Here is a 22,508-nt window from a genome sequence, read left to right as displayed (position 1 = left end):
AAGTGGTTTTGTGTATGTTTTAGTATTTGGAAAGGGCTGCTAAATATTCTGTCCAATCAGTTATTTAGTATTCTTATATACTGTAGTATAAATATTTGGTATTACATGGAACAGGGCATGCAGTTTTAAAATTTCCCTCCAGTCCCAAGAGTACAAAAAGCCCAGTACAAAATACAATATGGAGCCATCAGCTATACTGCAAAGCAACAACATAAAACCAAACTCATGGAAAAACAGAGTGAAGCAAAAGAGTATTAAAGGCACTCTTAAAGCCCTGTAATGATCCCACTGCCAGTGAATTCTAGAGGCATGGAGTCAGTATAGAAAAGGCCCTATCCCCCATTCCTGTCATCCTAGTATGTGATGAGAAAAACCTTCTTCCTAAAATTCTGGAGAGCTGTTGCCTGTCAAAGTAGACAGTAATGAGCTAGATGGATAAACCATCAGATTTGTGGATTTCCTGGAAAAATGTGGGCAGGTGGCGCAGGAAAGAGCATTGGGGGCTTTTGGTTTGATCCAGAAGTTCCTATGTACCATGAAGGCCAAGGTACTTGAAACACTTTCGATAATTCATCAATTGATAGTTCTGGTACATATGGCACAGAACTGAAGGAACATAGGAAACTGTCTTATACTGAGTCAGATCATTGGTCCATCTAGATTGGTACTGTCAACACTGACTGGCAGCATCACTCCAGGGTTTCAGGCAGGAGCTTTTCTCATCCCCCCCCCCCCCCGAAGCTTGTAGACTCTCCTTCATTTGAAATTTTTAAGCAGAGGAGATGCTTTAATTGAGTTTCATTCATTTCAGGGGGGTTGGACTAGACCTACAGACTAGATTCTGTGATTCTATGATTTTATTATTCTGCAACTCCACCCCACCCATTGCTCACTATTTTAAATGTCTTAAATGTTTCAATCTGTCCTTAAACTGTTTTGAAATGTTTTAGTGGGTTTTAAAATGGTTTTAAACGCTGCAAATATTATGTCTTTGGTTTTGGCTGTTTGTCATCCTGTGCCCCTTTGGGCAGCAGAGAAAATTGGTGAATAAAATAAGTAAATAAGTATTGCCCTGATAAGAATCTGCAAATGCATTGATAAGCAATAATCTCCTTGAGACCACCTGAAAGCTGCTTTATAACAAAAGAGGCTGATATTACGGCTCAATAGTTGGGAACAGACCCTTGCACCTTGAGCTGCCCTTGTGGAAAGCTGAGAGTCCCGTCTGTCTTTGTGGCCTCTACAATTAAAAGCGAGAACTATCCCGCCCCCCTGAGCACATGTGAGGCCAGCCACGCCCTGCAGTATGCTGGTTACCCAGCTGAGTGGAACATGACCGAGACCAAGCCACAAAGAGGCGTGGGTGTCCTTCCTATGGCTCTGCCCGGAAAAGGCTGGGCAGAGTTTCATGGCCGCTCAAGGCACATCTTCAGCGAAGCATGCACAATGCCTGTTTAATGTTCTAGCAAACAATCCAATCTAATCCCACATGGTGTTTTGTTTCGTGTGGGGGGGGGAGGGGTTTTAAAAAACAACAACACCAAAATGATTTTGCTTAGTGACTTGATTTAAAGAAAAATTATCCAATCAAACATATACAAGACATGCCATGTACAGTGGTACCTCGGGTTAAGTACTTAATTCGTTCCGGAGGTCCGTTCTTAACCTGAAACTGTTCTTAACCTGAAGCACCACTTTAGCTAATGGGGCCTCCTGCTGCTGCCGTGCCATCGGAGCACGATTTCTGTTCTCATCCTGAAGCAAAGTTCTTAACCTGAAGCACTATTTCTGGGTTAGCGGAGTCTGTAACCTGAAGCGTATGTAACCTGAAGTGTATGTAACCCGAGGTACCACTGTACTCGCTTCCCCCATCCATCCATCCATCCATCCATCCATCCATCCATCCATCACACCTACCCAAATAACTGACCAAGCTATAGTTGGGGCAAATTTTCCCTGTTACACAAATTTTTAGAGATCCTTTCATGATTAAATAGAAATCCAGCTGCCCCAAAACATATTAACATGGGTGAGACATCAAATGAAGAAAGCAAAAGTTGTTTTAAAATGGGGGGGTTCAAGCCTGAGGGCCACATTCTTTTATGTGTAAACTTCTGGGGGGCACATGCCAGTAGAGGCTGGGGACGGAGGAATAAAGTGGGTGGGGTGACATATGTGATTCTTAGTTTTGCACAAAAGTCTACATTTCAGCTATGCAGGAGTCAGAGCTTTCTACACACAAATCTCACCAACCAGGCAAGAGGGGAGGCCTATTCCAGCCAGGCAAAAGCACTTGAGGAAAGAGCAGAGTAGAATTGTCAGAGAATTCCATCAGAAATGGAAATTGGAACAGAAATTGCTGCAATTTGCATGTTTGTCCAATGTCCAGAATGCAAATCACGCAAGGACATATTAGCATCATGCACCATTGTTGTTATTTTAATCCACAAACTTCACATAAAGAATTACGTTGTTTTCCGAATTGTCTTTTGACATTTCCTCCCCATTGAAATGCATTGTAACTAAGTACGTAATTAATTTGTGCTTGTTTTAACCATAGCAGGTAGCACAATGAGTTATGTAAGTTTCAGTGGAAAGAAACTAAACTGCAGCTGAATGGAAACAGCGTTGACAGGACAAAATTCGCTGCCTCCTGGCATTCCTTAGAACAAGGCTGGTGAGAAGTGAAGTCTCCAGAGAAGAAGGCCCAACAGCTGGATAGAGAAGCCCAGAGAGCTGTGTTAGGCCCCTTGGCTTGAAGTTCCCCTGCATTTTTAAGAGTCGAGCAATAATGTCATGCAAAAAGCACTACAGAACATGCTTTGGGTTCTGACAGTGCTCATTCCATTCCCTGGTGATCTGTCTGTGCTGTTGCATCTGTGGACCTTGGCAGTTTTCAGCTCTTCATTAAAACCCTGTCACTCCTGCTTACCCTCCTCCATTGCTAAGGCTTTAACTTCAGTGATGGGTGACCTTCCCCTAGTCAGGCTTGAGGGGAGAGGAGCACAAGATTATTCTCCCTGAAATCAGAAAGTAGCTCATTCTCCCCGACAACCCGAAAGCCAATTCAAAGCTGTTTTAGATACTGGTGTTCCCCCTAAGATTTCTTTGACAGCATGGTGTCGTCCAATCCCTCCTGCAACCTGTCTTTGAAAGTCCCAACAGCCCTCACTTTCACCCACTCACCTGCCTCCTCCCAAAGAGCCACGCATGCCTCTCTTGCCGCTTTTGTTCTGCTGGCACACTGTGTCCAAGGAACACTAAGTGTTGTGGCTTTCTCATTGTTATTATCACATGGCAGTAGCACTGGGAAGGTTACAGTTCCCAGGGCTCCTGGCAAGGGTGCTGACTTGCCCCTCACATTGCAGGGGCACATCACATGATGCATCATGTTACATGTCATGTGACACGTCGCCATCCCCACCTAGCACTGGGCCAGGACACGCAGGTATGCCGCTGCCACAATGTCAGTGCTTGGCCTCCTCCCTGTGTGACATCAGGCAGGGCCACATGATTTGTGAGGAACCCAACCCCCTCCTTGAAAAATTAGGGGAGGCTGAAGACCCCTTGGTCCTCACCACATGGCGCACCTGGCTCCTGGCTAGGGCCATTGTTCAGGGATAGCCATGGGGATTGGAGTGGAAAGTGTTTTGTCCCTCCCCCTTATGTTAGTAGTAGGAAGGAGGAGCAGCAATAAGAAGAAGAAATATGTTCCCATTTCTGGAAACCACAGGACGTGAAGATCGCTCTTGTGCTTGAATCCAGCCACTGTGAGAACAGCATGCTGGACTTGATGGGCCATTGGCACAGTGCTGGTGAAAAACTAACTGCCCACCATCTTAAAGTGCCCAGAAGCACTTGTTTGAGTTTTAATATGCACATAACTAACAGTTATTACCAATAGATTGTGGGTGGGGTGGAGTAAATCCTGGTTGAGCATTTCTGGGTTGCGCTCCATGGTGACCCTGAAGTAACGGAACATGTTACTTCTGGGTTTCACCACTTGCGCAGGTGCAGATGGTCAAAATGATGTCACACACATGTGCAGAAGAGGTGAATCACGACCCGTGCACGCGCAGACGCAGGTTGCATTCACTTCAGGATGCGAATGGGGCTCCGGAATGGATCCTGTTTGTATCCAGAGGTACCACTGTAGCTGGAATTTGTCATCCCCCCCAAGCAGCCTGAATTCATATATTCAAATTTGTGTGAGTGCTCTATGCCTCCCCTACTTTATGTGCCTGGCAATGCCCCTGCTCCTTGCACCCGACACATAGCCATGGCAGCATGCCAAGCATCAGAGATGAGAGTGAGGAGCGGATGAAAGAAACATTCCTCCCTTCTTCGGACTAGCATGAAAGGTGATAGAAAGGGGCCTGAAGGTCAGGAGCGGGTGGTCCAGAGGCAGGATGAAAGGGGATTGCAATCTAAGGAAGGGGCAAACATTTGGAGGTCATGATACTGCTTGTGCATTGCAGCGAGCATTATGAAGCATGCTTCATAATGTCCAAAGCACCTTTGAAGCAAGCTGCATCAGTGTTGACCCTTGGCACAAGTCCCTTCTTTGACTCTGTGGAATCAATGGAAGCCAATCTGGGTGATCTCATGGTGATATGTTGTCCAGGCCCAGGAACTTCCAAGAGGGATCTTTCATAGAGATTCAAGCCTTCAACAGACAGGCTGATAATGATCGGTATCTGGATTTACTGTTGCTTTATATTGTATTTTGTATCCTGGTATTGTTTTTCCCGTGCTTGTAGCTGAAGGAAGGAGTCAAGCTTTCTTGGTTGCCCAATAAACTAAGCTGAAACTAATACTGTGTGTATGCTCGTGTGACTTCCACAGTACATTTGCTCCCAGCAAGCCTCTGCCAGTTTGATTCATGTGCATAACTCCAGGTAGCTCTGGTTCTGCATTCCAGAAAATGCCATCCCGTGCTCCACACACATATCATTTACTCGGTTTAAAAAAGATGCTCTGCTATCCCAATTTAACAGATCAATGGACAGGACAGGACATGATTACAGACAAACACAGAAAGAGGCGTGGAAGGCCTCCTTCTCCTCCAATCCCACAGAGGAACCTCCATCTGCCCAGTTGCTGTGTTGTGAACCATAAAGAGAAATTAGCAAGAGGGCTGTAGCCTTGAAGTACCACCCTGTGCACATTTATAAGTCCCAATGTGGTCTGTCATTGACAACAGATTGATTTAAAATGCAGGATAAAAAGTTGCCAAACACAATAAAACACCTGCAACAGTTTTAAAAGGAGCAGGGGAAATGTCCCAAGACTAAGGGCCATGGCCTGCTAAATTCTACTCAGAGTAAACCCATTTAAATCAATGGACGTAAGATAGTCATGTCTATTCATTTCAGTGGGTCTCTTATGAGTAGGGCTAACACTGCATGCAACCCAAAGTTACAGTCCCCCCAAGAAAATGAGTCCCATTATCCTCACCCAGCAATTTTAGCAATCCCAAATTGTACGCTGCTGGAAATTTATTCTGCATTTGGGGGTGGGGGTCGAGAAGGAGCTTCTTTTGAAATTTTCAAAGAAAGCTATATTGAATAAAACAAATTTTGTATTATTGCAAATGACTATAAGGAAGATTTCCAGGACCACTTTTCATTAATCATAATAACAAAGGAGACTTGGAGAAGCACTCTCAGCTAATCAAGGAGAAGCACTCAAACACTGGCCACATTCACACCATGTATTTAAAGCAGCATTAGACCACTACAAACAGTCATGGCTTCCCCCCAAAATCCTGGGAGCTGTAGTTTGTTAAGAGTGCTGGGAGTTGTTAAGAAGCCGCTGTTCCTTTTACAAAGCTACAATTCTCAGAGTAGTTTTGTTATGTACTGAGTTGAATAGGATCCAAAATGCAGCAGTCTGATTGGTCCTAGAACAATAGGATTCAGAATGCAGCAGTCTGACTGGTCCTAGAACAATAGGATTCAGAATGCAACAGTCTGATTGGTCCACAGGAGCCACCCAATCCAGCTCCAGGTGGAAGTGAATCCGCAACCTGATTGGCCTACAGGAGAATCCTGGAATTAGCCAATCACGTGGGGCCCATTGTGTAAATAATGTATATAAAGCAGACATTCTGGGGGAACTCCCATTCCTCCTCACCACTATGAGCTGAATAAAGAGCATGAAATCCACTCTCAACTCCGAGTATATTTCAGGTTTAATAGTCAATACCTCTTTACAGAACTATAGGCACAGTCTACTCCTGTTCCTCCACCATCATCACCACCAGCATCAGCAGCTATCTTCATCTCAGCATCATAATTTATAGGGGGAGAGCCTTTTGCTGTTGGGAACTGGCTCCCAGATGGGAATGTGGCCCTTGATCCCAAACAGAGTCTCCACCCTTTCCCTAAACCAATGGTTCCCAAACTCCCACCCACAAGACCGCTTCAGAATTTTTGGTGGTCTTGGCAGACCACTTAACAATTTTTCTGCTTGTCGCAGCCATCACACCTTGCTGTGCCAGGTGCTGTGTGATTTTTTAATTGTATTTTTATTGCTTCTTTTATTCCTCATACTGCATTGCATTGCATTACAACTCGCATTCCATAGAACTCAACTTGCAACACAGTAAAACACATGAAATAAAATCAGCAATAAAATACAATTGAAAAAGATCAATATGGGTACCTAATGTGGGCAGAGCTGCAAACCCACTTGAATAAAGCTTGCCTACCCCTGGAGGTCGATGGACCACAGCTTCGGGACCCCGGTCCTACAGAATCATCATATGGTTTTTAATCCCTGCTGTCCTTCAATATTCTGCACCAGACAGTTGCACACGCGTAGTTGTGGCCATTTTTCACTTCTCACTGAGACACAATTTTTAACTTGCTTTATTGTGGATTTATTCCTGCCTATGATTTTGGACCTTTGCAGTGGTATTATCCATTTGGAAAACTGCAATCAGGGCCTTGAAACCCTTTTGAGGTGTTATCATCCGAAGAAGATTTGGCAATCCATGACCTTATCCGGAAGCCTATTGTGAGCTGCTTAGAGCACCCTTCAATACGATAATAATAATTTGCTTTTTGTAAGCCTTGCTGAAACATACTCTTTGCAAGTGTAATGATACTTGTCAGTTGCTTAGAGCGTTCTTTAATATGATTCTTGTGCTATGTGGTTCTTTGTAAGCCTTGCAGAAATGCACATTTTGCAATTGTGATAATACGCTGCCTATTTTATTGTAACTTCTTTTCACCAATACATGGTTGTTACATTTGTGCACATATAGCTATGTCCGTTTTTTCATTTCTTACTGTACTACAATTTTTAACTTTCTTTATTAAGGGCTTAGTTCTCCCATCTCCTCTCTGTCCCTGAATCCAAAAGGGAGCAAAATATATTAGCCAAGCACAAGGAATTTTATTAAACACATGGGAGGCCCTGAAGTTCAATCTCAGTGAAAGGCTGGGCATTTGGCTATTTGCTGAAATTCCAGGATCCAGAGAGAGATAGAGAGAGAACAACCCAGAAATATCTCCTTGATCAATTTCAGAAGAGTCACTCGTGGTGACCGCCAGCTACACAATTTTTTTCCTGGATAATATTGCCAGCCACCAGTATAAAATACCAAACATGTCCAGAACACATGGCAGACCAAATCAATTGTTCATGTTCTCAGCTTTGAAAATATGTCAGCAAGGTTGAAAGGGCCCCCAATCCAGGGCACAACAAATTTGCTCTCCTACAAGATCCGTTATTCTTTACTCAGTCTTGTTGTTTTTAACCTAAAACAAATGTTTCAGTTGTGCAGCAGCTGAGGACAATGGATTATCCAGATGCCAGGGAGAAAATTCATTTCCTATTTAGACCCTGAACATGTTGCTATGGGGAAGAAAAACATCTACACAAATGACTCGATTTGCTGAGCATCTACATTTCTATTTGTTTTAGAGAAAACGTGATTTAGGCTTAGATGAGGGATGTGTGAAAAACTCCACAGAGTGATTCTATAGAATTCCTGCAGAGGAACTTTGCAGTGAAATCTGTTATCTGAATGTTTTGCCATGAACTTTGGCAGAGAATTCAAATGGATTCTCACTGTTTATGTTTCATGCTGCAGGTGTGCGTGACCTACATTGACTGTGTATGCAGCGGTTGAAGACTACAAATGCCATGGTGCAGTGAAACTTTGATTTACACCACAATCCTATGGGCTGCCATATTTTGAAGAGCAAAAAAGAGGGCACATCTGCTGACTTCTGCTTTTAACTATGGATCGCTATGATGACTCTCATTTTATATACTCATGAAAAAGAGGATGTGTCCTGGAAAAAGAGCACATATGGCAACCAATGTCTACTCAGAAGTAAGTACTACTGAGTTCAATGAGACTTACTCCCAAGTATGTGTATTAAGAACTGCAGCCTACAAACTATGTGTGCATGCTTAATAAAATTACAGATGCAAAGCATGATGGCATTTTGGAAAATTAAATCCCAAATTCTGCTTAAGGGAAAATTATTTCTGCTTCAACCCGTATCTTGAGAGGACAAGCCCACAGGTTGGTCCTTTCTACACAATGTAGGAATTGTGCATTTGGTAATATGGAAAACTGATGTGGACAGTGCCAGATTTACAAACCATAGCTTAGGGCCCCACTCTCTTGGGGGCCCCAAAAAATTTTTGCACCTCCCGCTGTCCCCCGAATTTACAGGACTGGCGACAGGGAGGAGCAGGCTTTCCCCCCCCCCCGCCAGCCTTCTAACCAAGTCGGGGGACAGCGGGAAAGGTGCACTGCGCCTCCCCGCTGTCCCCCAAGCTTGTGGGGCTTGCGGTGGGGCTCTCCTGAAGTCTGGAGAGTGAGAGGGGCCGGTGCGCACTGACCCCTCTCGCTCTCCAGGCTTCAGCAAAAGCCTGCATTCACCCCATAGGACGCACACACATTTCCCGTTCATTTTTGGAGGGGAAAAAGTGCGTCCTATAGGGCGAAAAATACGGTACATACAGCAACAGTGTTTTGTGTTGTGTAGGCTCCTATGATACCTATTAGGTCCATAAATTACCATATTGCATATATTCAACACAAAAAACTGTGACAATTTGCTGTTGTTGACAAAGGACAGCTGGACATATAAAGGGCCCCATTACCTTCAGTAGCTTAGGGCCTCATCAAACCTAAATCCGGCCCTGAATGTGGAAATGTGAAGAACTGAACTTAAGATTGTAAAAATGAGAAACTGAGAGAAACCGAAGTTTACGGATTTGCCCATCCCTACCTGAGCTATCCCCTAACAACACCCTGGGTATTTCCTGGCTCAGATGACAACATAACTCCATCTGCCTTAAGGGAGGATGGCATGGACATTTCAGGCAGCAAAATATCATGGGCTGGCTCTGCAACTGTTGTCTGGCTCCCCGGCAACCACTTCGTTGCAAACCGCTAACCTATGGAAGTAAAACTAGTGCATGTCACTCAGCAAGAGGGCGCAAATCAGAAAGGCCATTTGACAATAGACGGGGATAATATAGGCAAAACACACTAAGAAGAATGATTACCTTTCCGGGCTATTCGGATGCAATTCAGCCTCGTTTCCTAACAGGGAAGAAAAGAGAGAGTCAGGTTTTACTGATCCATGAAGCCTGGTTTTTCTTTCCTTTTCTTTTAACAACTCTGCTTCAAAAGTGGGAAGGGAAAACAACACTCTGTCAAAGCTTTATGCAAACTTACTCTGTATTTTTACAATGAATATTGTTCTGCCTGCTTGCATCCCATCACAGTTATTCCACCAGAATGCAATATATGCATTCTTTTAAATAAATAGCAATATGAACATGAAAAACCCCATTTTACAACCAACATACTCACACACACCACACAACATGGCGTGTGCAAGGTCGCCATGCCCCCCCAGCCCCCTCAGTGAAAATTTGGGGGGCCCTTGGGTCCCTGCCCACCCGTACCCCCAAAGGCCCCCCTGATGTTGGTTATGGCTTATGGGAGCTGAAGCCCTACAATATCTGTAGGAAAACAGGTTCCCCATACCCAATTTAAAAGCTGGTTCTTAAATCGTAATGATGTCATTTGCAGGGACACGCAAAGCTTGCACAGGAATTTGCTCCATAGCATTGAATTCCTTTAGATTTATGGCCTATGGATAGAAATGAATACACTATACTATTCCATGTACAGCATAAGATGACATTTTTTCATTTAAAATTATGTTAAAAATTGGGGGTCACAAGCTGGAGGCAGTCAGTGGCTATTCGGTGTGTTATTTGTTGCTGTGGCCAGGGCTGGTGTTTTTTGGCTGTTGCTACTCTGGGCTACACCCCCCCCCCATAAAAAGCTCAGTAACTATGGGCAATCCCCCCCAAAAAACTCAACAACTCTGAGCAATCTCCCCCCATTTTCTTCATTTGGAGTCCCCCAAAATAGGGAGCATCTTATACACAGAGGCGTGTTATACACGAAAGAATATGGTAACCTCTCAGGTTGATAGAGAGCCATCTCACTTGCCCAGCTGAGAAACCATTTTGTTCCTCACTTTTCTTTTCTTTCCTGCACTGCCTGTCTCCTCCCTCTCTATCTCGCCTGCCCAGTGGGATTCCTCAAGCACCCCCCTGCATTGCCTGCCCGCCTGCCAAAATGCCATGCTAATAACACAATCACTGCAGATGGAAGAATGAAAATGAAACAAATGGGCATCATTTTCCTTAATGTGCATAATCTATGTTAGGATTCCTTGTTGTGCCATTTGGGATATTTGGATGCTGGGTGCATGAGAACCAGACCGCAGCAATAAGGAGGAGGCTGGAAAGAACCGCAGCTGGGGCATAAAGCTTTCCAAGACATCCTCCCCTGCCTGCTCACACAGGCAGCTATTCTATTCTCCCTGCAGCTGGACTGTGAAATTAACAGCTTCTGTCAATCATTACCAACCTGGGGTCATTACAGTTCTAAGAATTCGACCGGCGCTCCACATATACCAGTATCCTGCTTCCCACAATGACTAAGTCAGATGTCTTTGGGATGGCCACAAGCAAGGCATGGATGCAACAATGCTATTACCAGCAATTAGTGCTCAATAGCACAAAGGAGACATGCAACAAAATGTTGCCTCCAAGCCACAGTGTTCCTGTTCAGAAGTCCAGGCAGCTAACCATGCCCTTCTCTAGGACTAAGGAGTTCATGGAGGCCATTCCAAGGTTTAGTGACTACTGAGCACACTCAATCCATATTGTCTCCCTGCTCCCCATCTTTGTTTCTTTGTTCAGAGAGCATTTTAAAAAAAATCAAGACATTTTGGGGCATGTCAACATGTCCACCTAGTTTCTGGGTAAGGGTTATAGCTCAGTGCTGAAGCATCTGGCTTGCAAGCAGAAGGACTCAGGTTCAATTCCCAGCATCTCCAGATAGAGTTCAGAAAAACTCCTACCTGAAATCCTGGAGAGCTGCTGCCAGTCAGTGTAGACAATAGTGAGCTAGATAGATCAATGGTCTGACTTGGTATAAGGCAGATTCCTATGTTCTTATGATTCTGAGTGGCCCCATTTGGCTCCATTCTTATTGGCACTCACTACCCAAGTTTGCAATTAGAGGAACTGCTTCTGAACCTGGAGGTTTCGTTTACCTAGCTAACAGCCTCCAATGGACTTAGGTTGCATACATTTAAAACACAGAGACACACCTTGAAAGAATCCTGGGAGCTGCAGTTACCCCTCACAGAGCTATAACTCCCAGCACCCTTAACAAACTACAATTCTCAGAATTTATTTATATTTATTTTTTAGGGGAGAGGTGTTTTAAATTTATGGTGTGTATACTGCTTCATTCTCCATGAATTTGTCTAACACTGTTTTTAAACTAATATCACTACATATGTAGCACTGATAATTGTGCATTGTTCATTGTGCACTTTCTCTGGTCTGTTCTGAAAACTGCTCTCATCAATTTAATTGGGCAACCCTGAGTTCTTGTATTATGGATAAGGTGGGGGGAGGGGAGAGAGACTTTTTTTCTCATCCACTTTCTCTACATAGTGCATAATTTTAGAAACCTCTACCATGTATGCCCCCAGTGATCTCTCCCCTCCCAAAACTAAAAAAACAAAAACAAACCCAAATGCTTTTAGTGGGTGTAGCCTGGAGGAGGCATAAAAGTCCTCAATCTTCTCCCAACATTGGTTGTAGCAAGTAGCTCTTTTGGAGCTGTCTGTGGTCCTGTAACATTTGAATTTCCTTGCTTCCAGAAAATAACACAGAACATGAACCCAGAATGTCCTGGGTTCAATCCACGGCATCTCTAATTGAAATGATCAGTTAGCAAGCAAGCATGTAGTGCGAAACAGTCTGAGGCTGAGACCCTTGAGAGCTGCTGTTCATCAAAGCAGACAAGCCTGGGCTCCATGGACAAAAAATCTGACCTGGTCAAAGGCAGCTTCCTGTATTTGAATTGATGGATTTACATTTAATGGCAACTCTTCCCGCTTCTTTGCCAGCTCTCTCTGGCAGCACACACTCCTTCATGTGGCTCTACAGCCTTCGACTTCTATAGGTGCGGCAATACATTGCCTGCCCACTTCTGCACCCCCAGTGGCTCAGATGGAAGCTGCAGAAATGTGTCAAGTCAAGGCATCAAGGATCCTCTGGAGGATGCCTCCCGTTGTTCCAGCAGTCACCTTGAAAGAGATTTGCCCAGACGTGGAACAGAACCTCGGGTTAGTCAGATCAGATTTGTCTCTGCAATGAAAGCTGGGCTGTTGAAGCCAGGCCAAGCTTGATCGTCTTGCAGATTAGGACAGAACAGCCCACTGGGGCAGCTGCAGGGGACAGGCCTGGAGTCCTTGGAGGACATCTCCTAATGTTAGCAGATGCAAGGAGTCACTGCAAGAAAGGGTGTCAAATGAATTGTCTCTTGCTGAGATGCCTGAGCAAGATCACCACCCTTCTCCCTCTGTAGACAGCCTGAAGAAAATCCATGTATTCTCATTTCCAATGGTGCAGTCTGATGATTTTTAGACTTTGGACTTAACGGTCTTACATACTCTCTACCCCATCACCACCACCATTCCAAAGATGGCAAAGGGGGAAGGGCCACAGCTAAGCATCAGAAGGTCTCCTGCTGATTCTGCTGCCCCCAACTCCTGCCCTGATGGCACCGCTGCTCACTTCCTTGCTAGAAAAGGCAAGGATGTCTCTCAGGTCCAGGCAGGAAGAAGCAGAAGCAGCTGAGATTGGACACAGACACAGGAAAGGGGGTGTAGCTCAGTGGTGCAGTGCAGGCTAGTCTATTAGGCAAATGGGACACTATACCACCAGCCACCATTGCAGTGATGATGCACTAGTTTTGCCCTTGTGAAATGCAAGGTCCAATCCTCAGCATCATTGATTTCTAAAAAAAATCCCAGGGGGCTGAGCTGGCCCCAGACAATCAGGTTAAGATCAGTCAGTGTGAGCTCCCCACTTTAAGTTCCAGCTGATCTGGAAGCAGCAGTGCCTTCTTGGTGGTAGTCCCAGAGCTCCAAAATTTCCAGAGATTATGGAAGGCTATCAGCTGATCACATTTTAATCCAACACATTGCTACTCACCCCTTTGAGATGGCTCATGGCCTGGAAGTAGATGAGATAGGCCTTCTTGGGCTCCAGCGGTGGATTCCAGTAGCCGCTGTAGGTTTGGTTGTCCCCTACCGTGAAGGGCTTGGCTTCTGTGAGGCTGCTGGGGGGCAGCTCGGCTCCAAAGTAGTGAACTGAGCCACGGGACATGGCGTCGTCAAAGGTTAGGGGCACCGGAAAGCATTCCTGGCCCCCCACCTCCCGCTTGACCTTCCTAGGCCTGTCTTCTTCCACAACGACTTGGTACGTGCTGGGGACACAGTCCGAGGAAGCGGGTTGGAGAGAGAAAGAGAACAGAAAGGGGTGAAATCAGATGGTTTCACAGAACTGTAGAGTTGGAAGGGACCCTGAGGATCATCTAGTCCAACCCCCTGCAATGCAGGAATATGCAGCTGTCCCATACGGGGATCAAACTTGGAACCTTGGTATTATCAGCACAAAGGCTCTAACCAGCTGAGGCATCCAGGCTGAAATAAATCAGAATGCTTTGAGATTAAGGGGGTTGGCACCTACACTTACAGCTGCCTTTTCAAACCCTTGGAGAATAATCTCCAAAGAATCCAGGAACTGTAGTCTTGTTGAGGGTGTTGGGAATCATAGCTCTGTGAGAGGTAAGCTACAATTCCCAGGATTCTTTGGGGGGAGCCATGTGCAGTCAAATGTACAGTCATGGGAGTTTGTGGCTTGCCAATGCCCGTCTATGCTGGAGTCTACTGGTTATACCATCATCTTGCAGACACTGGATTACAAATGTTCAGCCTTCCTGGCAGAAGATCTAGTGGGTTTCAAGTAACTCCTGGAAGCAGAGGTGCCGCCATCCCCTTTCCCCGCATGATGATCATTTATTTAACAACATTTCTATGCTGTCCGACACAGGAATAGCTAGCAAAGGGAGATGATGCATGGCTTGGCTAAGGAGTCTTAGAAGAGGCGGCTGCCAGACTTAAGGCGCAGAGCTTTGAGGATGATGCACTCGCGTTTCCTTGCTGCCAAAGTCAAGGGAAGAGGATTCCATCCAGCAGGTGCACATGGGATGCAAAGACACTTGCTCAAGACATTCAAGCAAGAGCCCCAGGAAATCCACAGAGACTCACTCTCTCTCCCTCCCTCCCTCTCCCTCTCCCTCTCCCTTTCTCCATACTCCAGGGCTGTGACCTGCAGGCCAAGCGCAGCTGATCTCTCTCACACACACACACATCAGGCCTGGCTGGCTGTAGGTTATATATAATTAAAGATGCCAAGTCAGAAGCACTATTTGTAACTTTCTCTACCCTTCAGCCAAAAGCAGAAAGGCAAATTACAGTGTGTCAGAAGGGAATGTTTAAATGCCCCAAAGCATTCACGGGCAGGTTTCGTACTGTGGCACAGACCGTGTTAAAACCAGCGCTTTTCAAAAGGGATGCATTAAATCAACAGGCAAAGCTTTGCCATCTTTGGAAAAGACAGGTCCTTAGGGTGGGGAGGCATGTGTGTTCAGTGGGTGAATCAAATCTCGTTCGCCAATTCTCAGCATTAAAGTCTAATTACAAAGATGGCAAAAAGGAACGCTGCCAGCCATATCCCTCACATTTCCATTCTTGCTCTGGTTGCGGATGGCTCTCAATCGGATGTGTAGTAGTCTGGGGTTGCAGGGGGTCAAAGACTTGTTACTATTTCTGCAGCATGGTCCCTGGAAAGTGGAGAACCGTATTGTTTCAGTATTCCTAAATGGAGCATACAGAACAGCTCCTCCTTGGAGTTTCTCCCAGATGCCTTCTTCAGAGTGACTCTACGAGCCAATCCTCAGTTACTGACTCACCTCCTTTCACTATGATTGGCTCCTATAAGCCAATAAGTGTGAGGAGATTCCTCCCTAGAGGCTAAAAAGCTCCTTTTTCTGTTACATACAATAGAACCTCAAGGAAAGCAGAAGTTGAGTCACCTTGGAAGAAGAAACGAGAGCACTCCAAACTGGGTAAATGACATGGGGGGATGGGAAGGATTAAGCCCTTTGCTAGTACCACAGTCATGACCCAAATCCAACCCACCTCTGGAACTGCAATTAATATTTATTTTAAAAGCAAGGAGGAGGGGAGAGAGAAAGCACCAGCAGGAAAAGGACAATCCCCCTTCCATTTCATAAATGAAGTTTTGTTGTCTCAAAACTGAAAGGTAGTATGCATGAGTCCCTTGAGTAGATGGGCTTTCCTGTACCTGATAGGGGCACCTCTGCCCTGCGCCGGCCTCAGCAGAATGGTGATGGTGCTCTCCGACTCTCCCAGAGGGGAGGGCATGTCCCCATAATCAAAGCTAGGAGCTAAAAAGGAAAACAAAAGACAGTGATCAGAAAGGATATAAGCTCAAGAAGGACAATCCTGGGGCTGTTGTGACTTCCAAGCATAGTGATGTTTCATCGGAAATAGCAAGCCATGTATTGAACCCAGAGAGGTTCTGCATTTACATTGGTTTAAACTGATTTAAGGCAGTGCAAGTCCTCCTATAGATGCTCTGGTTGGGAGCAACAGCTATTTGGTTCCTTCTTTACCAAAATTGTCTCCATCACCAGACATCATCATTTATTATTTATACCCCGTCCATCTGGTTGGGTTTCCCCAGCAACTTTGGGCGGCTCCCAACAGAATATTAAAAACACGATAAAGGATCAAACATTAAAAACTTCCCTAATCAGAGCTGCCTTCAGATGTCTTATAAAAATCAGATAGTTGTTTATTTCCTTGACATCTGATGGGAGGGTGTTCCACAGGGTGGGTGCCACTACTGAGAAGGGCCTCTGCCTGATTCCCTGTAACTTCGCTTCTTGCAGGGAGAAGGCCGTTGGAGCTGAGCCTCAGTGTCTGGGTTGAATGATGGGGATGGAGACGCTCCTTCAAGTCATCCAGATATATCAGAGAATGATATAAGACAGTGAGGTCTCCCCCGCCTCCATCAACCATGGCAAAGACCACATGTCATTTGGCTCTTCCCTTCTCAAAACTGCCTCCATCGGATGCCATTCCATCTGGTCCTCCCACTCCCACTCCCTGGGGACATCAGTTAAGCCCTCTCCAGATGGCACTGCCATGAACAGGAAATACCAGTAGAATGGGGATGTGGAGGCACATCTTTATCCCCACCACCATCATTGCAAGGCAAGGTTTTTTTTCTGCTCCCGGGTTCTTGAGCTGAGAACTGTCTCTTAACGTTTGAGAAGTGTGAAAGCCCACAGATAACTTGATCCCAATCTGCACACTAAACTGGAAGGTGCAGCACAGATTAGGCTGAACGGGCATTTGCCAAGATCATATTCCTCAAGAAGCCTAGGTGTAGCTGTTTCCCGCTGCCTAGAACAGCTTCTTAACAGAGCAGTTAGGCGGCCTCCTCTCCAGGTCATGAGCACAATGAATCAGAAAGACAAATCCAATTGGTTCGTTTTAAATAACCGGCATTCACCAAAACTCCCATGGCACTTTTTGGAGGGATGAATTATGAGCGCCAGCAACTGCCTCCTTCCCACGTGGTAAACTGAGCCAGTTAGCATTCTTTGATGTGCATCTGAATCAGCTCTTGGATTCCAGATGTGACAACATTTCAGAGGGAGGCAAAGTCATGAATGTTTGGGGGACTGGGGGTTGCTCTTTGGGAGGGGGAAAAATGTGTGCTGTGTGTAGGGCTGCCAAGTCAGGAGCATCCCAGACCCTGAGATGTCAGGGCCCAAATCTGAGATCTATGAGCAGCTTCTGGTGGTGTCAAGGAGGGAAGGCTTCTGGTGATGTCACAATGTTGTCCCTGGAACCATCACAGTGTGGGCCCTGGAGATGGGAGTTAATTGGGAGAGGGGAGGGGAGGAAGACAGCCCTCCCTCAAGTGTCTATGTTATCATTTTCACTCAGCTCCTGCCAGACTGAAGCCTGCAAGCTGTATGCACAATTTTCTTAACAATTCTTCTTATTATTAAAGGCACTCTTGCCCACCTGAAGATTCACTTGCCACCTGGAGGGGACCAGGCAAGCCTGGGGACTTCAGATCAGACCTAGATGTCTGGTAGCCCCAGCTGTATGGAACTGAGAACCCTCAGCTCTCTTTTCCTTGACTAGTTCTCTCCTTTTGAATAAAGTCCCCGGCTTATGCCAACATAAAACGCTGCACCTCATTTCCATCCATGTTGCACACTGATTATTCTGAAAGCCATGGTTATCCCACAATTCTTTTTGCTCTGACAAGAGAAAGGGAAGAAAGGAAGGGGAAGGACATATTAATTGGCTCTGCTTCTGACAGAGCTGGATAAGTGAAAAAGAAGAGGAGGGACAACATGCTGGCTGAAAGGAAAAAACTGGAAGGAGAAGCAGGAAGATGAAGTTCTTTGCCGAAATATGAAAGAATGGTGAAGGGTTGAGCAGCTGCTTTGCATGTAGAAGGACCCAGATTCAATCGCCAGGTACAGCTGGGAGTGTTCCCTGCCTGAAACTCTGGAGTGTCACCGGTAAAGGAGCTAATAGAATCATTAGTTTGCCGGAAAGTGAAAATGTACCTCTGCAGACCTTGCTTTGTCCAATGCCGTCCCTTCAGCCAATGCAGCAAAACCTTTCCACAATTCCCTTGCAGAAACCCCCTGCCCCTCACTCCCCCTTTGCTTACAGCCTGCAGGTCCTGATTAATCAGCAGTCACTCAGGTCCACCTCCTGCTGCCTCCTAATTCCTGTGTCCCTATTAAAAAACATCTCAGCCAATTCAGCACTGTTAATAGCTACACCACAGACATTAGCAAACAGCCCTAAGTACTGTATGGCTTGTTAATGAAGCCCAATTAATCCCTTGTTTGTGCCTCTGCAAGGCAGAATATTTTGTTTCCTCTCTGTAATCTTCCCCTTGGCATATATTATGGGGTGGCGGCGGCAGGGGGTTCTGTTATCTCTGCAGTAGACAATCTTCTAAAGAATGCCAGCTTTGCCTCCTCCTGAGAGCCAGCCTGGCCTCCTCTCTGTCTCCCAGAATGCCTGGCTGTTTGACTACAGACCCAAACTTCCCTCGCAGCTCTTCAGCCTTGGCACAACTAGGAGCTCATATGGCAGACTGCGGGCATTGATATGACTAGTTTCACTGCCAAAACTTGAAACAGAGAGAAAAAGAAAGGGCAATTGATGGGATCAGTAATAGTCTACTCATTTGGCAAAAAAGGACTCTGAAATCTGTCACTATTTCAAGTTCTGGGATCCCACTGCATCTTCTAATTGGAATGACATGCTTTGGGGTGCAATCTTTGCTATTTCCAATACAAATGAACTTGCTCTATACCTCCTGGACAAATGCATGGATTAGAATTTGTCCGTTCACTGATTTCCATGCTTCCTTAATGCTCTGATGCAGTACTCAGCATCAGAAAAGCATCAAAATAGGGCCCTAAGGTTGCCATACATTGTCTTTTTCCTGGACGTGTCCTCACATTGTCTTTTTCCTGGACATCTCCTCTTTTTCAGGGGTAAAATTTCTGTCCCAGAAGATTTTAAAAATTGGACAAAATGTCTGGGGTTTTCACCAAATGATAACGGCACCCTGCCTTCACCTCTGCAGCGGTTGCCCCGCACACAGCCATAGCTCAGTTGGGAACCACAGGTGCTCCAGCTTCTCTCTCGAGACTGTGTGACCTTGTCATCCATCTTAATCAACAGTAGGCAGCGGTGGCACATTTGAATGGAGTTTTGGAGGCAACGAAGGAGGACGGGCTGTTGGTTGATCGCCTGAGGACAGGTGAGTCATGGCAACACAGAATGCAGCCACCTCTGGACAGTTACTCCTCTCCCTGCATCCCTGCTCAACTGTCTCTGAGAGGTCAGAATGCCACAGGGAAGCATGGAGAAGTGGAAGCAGAGGCAGAGGCTTCGTTTCCTTGCATACATATCATATGCACCCCCTCCTCGGGAGGAAAGGAAAACAAGCCTCATGTCACCCTTAGGAGAAACTCCCAGTTCCACTGGTGCAGGAGGGTGAGGGCAGGGGTGATGTTGCAAACACACAAGTGCTCCCTGTTTGTTCACTTCCTGCATTGGTCCCTTCCAGTCAGTCCGCTGTTTGCATTCCTCACCTGCCACCTCCTTCAAAGCTCCTTTGCTCAGTCCCTCCCTCCTCCAATTCTTCCATTAGCGCCACCTCCTTCCCATGTAGGGAAGGAGTGGGGAGCACAAATATGTTTCTCTCCTCCTCCCCCCTCTCACTCCCATGTTTGCAGAAGGACGGGGTTGGAAATCGCTGCCACAGGCAACCCCATTTTCTGTGGGGTGAAGCGGACCAGCTGCTGTTACTGCTGAGGGTCCCATTCCCGCCCCTACCTCCCCATGTTGGTAGGGGTGTGATGGGGTCTGAAATGATTCTCCTTTGTGCAATATGGGGAAGAGCATGGGTGCTTGCGATGCATAGCATTTGTGTGTTGTATCCATGGCCTTTTAAACGGTTGCTCTTCCTTGTGTGTCCTCTTTTTTACTCTTCAAAATATTGCAGCCCTAAAATAGGCTTAAAGTTCATATTTTGACATTTGGGAAACATTTAGAAGCATATATTTTAGGAGAAAATACTTAAATATGTGTTCAAATGCAAGTTATCATGTTGTTGAGGTTGCTGTTTTTCTCTTCAAAATCAGAGGTTAATGCAAAAAGAGGACAGAACAATGTAACAGATTGAAAATAAGGGTGATTTGCCCACCCTAATCCTGGCACCATCCAGAAAGAAACATTTGTCCTGTGCCTGGGATATAAGATTTATTTATTTTCCTGAAACAAAGGTTCATTGTCGTAATGGCAAAAGCATGCATTTCATAACATGTGCACACTCATGTGTAACTCAGATCCCTAATACACAGAGAAATGGGAGACTTGATGCTCTTCTGATACAAGAAATGCAAACCTAAGTAGAGGCCTGATCGATCAGGCCAGAAGCCCATCTAGCCCAGGAGTCTGTTCTCACAGTGGCCATCCAGATGCCTCAATAGGAAATCCAGGACCTGAGCTCAACAGCTCTTGAAATTACCAGCAACTGCCTCTGACAGTGGGGGAGATAACATGGCCATCATAGCTAGCAGCCATTGATTACCTTATCCTCCATGAATTTGCCTAATCCTCTTTTAAAACGACCCAAGTCGGTGATCATCGCTTTATGTTGTGCTGTAGTCACTCTGTGCATTGACTGGATCATTTCTCAACACTTTCAGGCTGCAATCCTAAACTAGGGAGTAAACCGTGTTGGATACCATAGAATAGGATTGTAACGCAAAATGCATCGCTGTAGAATTTCAGTGATTTCAACAACTTCACTGGTTCTATCAGCGCAAAGAGATCCAAGATTTTAAGAACTATGGTATTGCTGCTTCCTTAAAAAAAAAAAAAAGATCAAAACCGAAAGCTAATCTCTTCATCTTCAGGCAATGTTAATCCTATGTCCCAGAGATGGAACATCTATTTATTTGTGGGACAGGTGACTTCCCTCTGACAAGTTTGTGCCAGCAAAAACAATTGCTCTTCCACGGCTCAGTGAGTAGAGAACATCTTTTGCATGCAGAAAGCCCCAAATTTAATCTCTGGCATTTCTACTTAAAAAAGATGTTGTGTAGCAGCTGATAGGAAAGGGCAGGAAGCCACAAATCCACTTGTCAGCTTGTCAGAGGTGAGTGCTTCCAGTCCTACAGTGAGCAGGGTACCCAGCACTCCACAGATCCATTCCTGAGAAAGGTCATTTTCACTGCAGCTTTTGAGTAGGTAAGAAACAACAAGAAGAAATGACTCTCCAAACTTTGGGAAGGATGTGAGGGAAAGGAGACATAGCTTTGATGGGAATGTCCAATGAACTGATGGCAACTGACCAGGAATAAGACCTTAGGAATGGGTCAGTGTGTCTGGCTGCTAACTAGAAGGTTGGTGGTGTGAGTGCAGCGATGGCTTTGGGCAGAATTCCTGCATTGCAGAAGGTTGTATGGGAGGACCCTTAGGGTCTCTTCCAACTCTAGAATTCTCTGTTATATCAGAGAACAGCTCAGTGGAAATATTGACCCCAGGTACGACAGCTGTGAAAAAGGCGAACTCCATGATAGACTAGAGATCATTAGGAAAGGAACTGGAAATACAACTGCCAATGTTCTGATGCTGTTGTACAAATCTATGGTACAACCACATTTGGAATCCTGAGTACAGTTCTGGTCGCCTGACTTCAGAGAGGAGCTGGAAAGGGTTCGACAAAGTGCAGCCGGAATGATGAGGATGGAGTGACTGCTCTGTGAGCACTTGGGACTTTTTGTGGGATGTGAAACACAAGAGCAGTCAAGTACAACATTCCTAGAGTGAACATGTTTATACACGGGGAGGAATGTTTGTCCAGCCAGCAGGTAAACTTCCTGTTTCCTTCTGGGCTGGGACAGGCTTCCTCTGCATGTGACTAGAGGGGGGCGTGGCCTCACCTGTGCAGGTAACAACAAAAGCACAGGACAGGGCAGCCCTCTTTGACTACATGCATTGAAGAAGCAACATCTGCTTTGCCAAAGATGCTCTCTTGGACTCCAGCCACACACACATGCTTATCACGTTAAAAGCAAACAAAATCAAGTCTTTGTGTCTGTGGCATCAGCATCCATCTGACCTACACAAGATCTATCTCCCTAAATCGTCAACTTCAGTGCAGAAAAAGCACACTCAAGGTCCTGTGCTGTTTAATGAAAAACACAAACTCTCCTCGCTCAGTGATGCCACCTTATCTATTCCACCTCAGACAACATTTCCCACTCATGCAGATAATATCATTTCTCTGAGACTGTTTCTAGGAAGACACAGGGCCGGCAGCATTCAATTTCTCCTTTCCCAGACCACCCCCACTAATAGATCCCATCAAAGCCGCTCCACTGAGTTAGGAAATGTGTTCCAGAGCAAAAGCCCCCGTAATGTAAACAAGGCAGCTTTTGG

General features: G+C 45.6%; 1 protein-coding gene across 7 annotated transcripts in view; it reads right to left on the bottom strand.

The window, feature by feature from the left end:
• PTPRU (protein tyrosine phosphatase receptor type U) overlaps positions 1 to 22,508 on the bottom strand; it is a 369,964-nt gene that overhangs the window by 96,049 nt on the left and 251,407 nt on the right. For all 7 annotated transcript variants that reach the window (XM_083750621.1, XM_083750620.1, XM_083750615.1 and 4 more), the window contains exons 11-13: positions 15,787 to 15,889; positions 13,570 to 13,843; positions 9,538 to 9,574 (exon numbers count right to left, since the gene is read on the bottom strand). In XM_083750621.1, coding sequence (XP_083606747.1) covers positions 9,538 to 9,574; positions 13,570 to 13,843; positions 15,787 to 15,889 — 414 coding nt within the window. The remainder of the gene's footprint in view (positions 1 to 9,537; positions 9,575 to 13,569; positions 13,844 to 15,786; positions 15,890 to 22,508) is intronic.

This window comes from Podarcis gaigeae, assembly GCF_964106915.1.
Source record: "Podarcis gaigeae genome assembly, chromosome: 8".
In the NCBI taxonomy this organism is placed as follows: domain Eukaryota; kingdom Metazoa; phylum Chordata; class Lepidosauria; order Squamata; family Lacertidae; genus Podarcis; species Podarcis gaigeae.
This window is presented reverse-complemented; position numbering and strand designations above follow the sequence as displayed.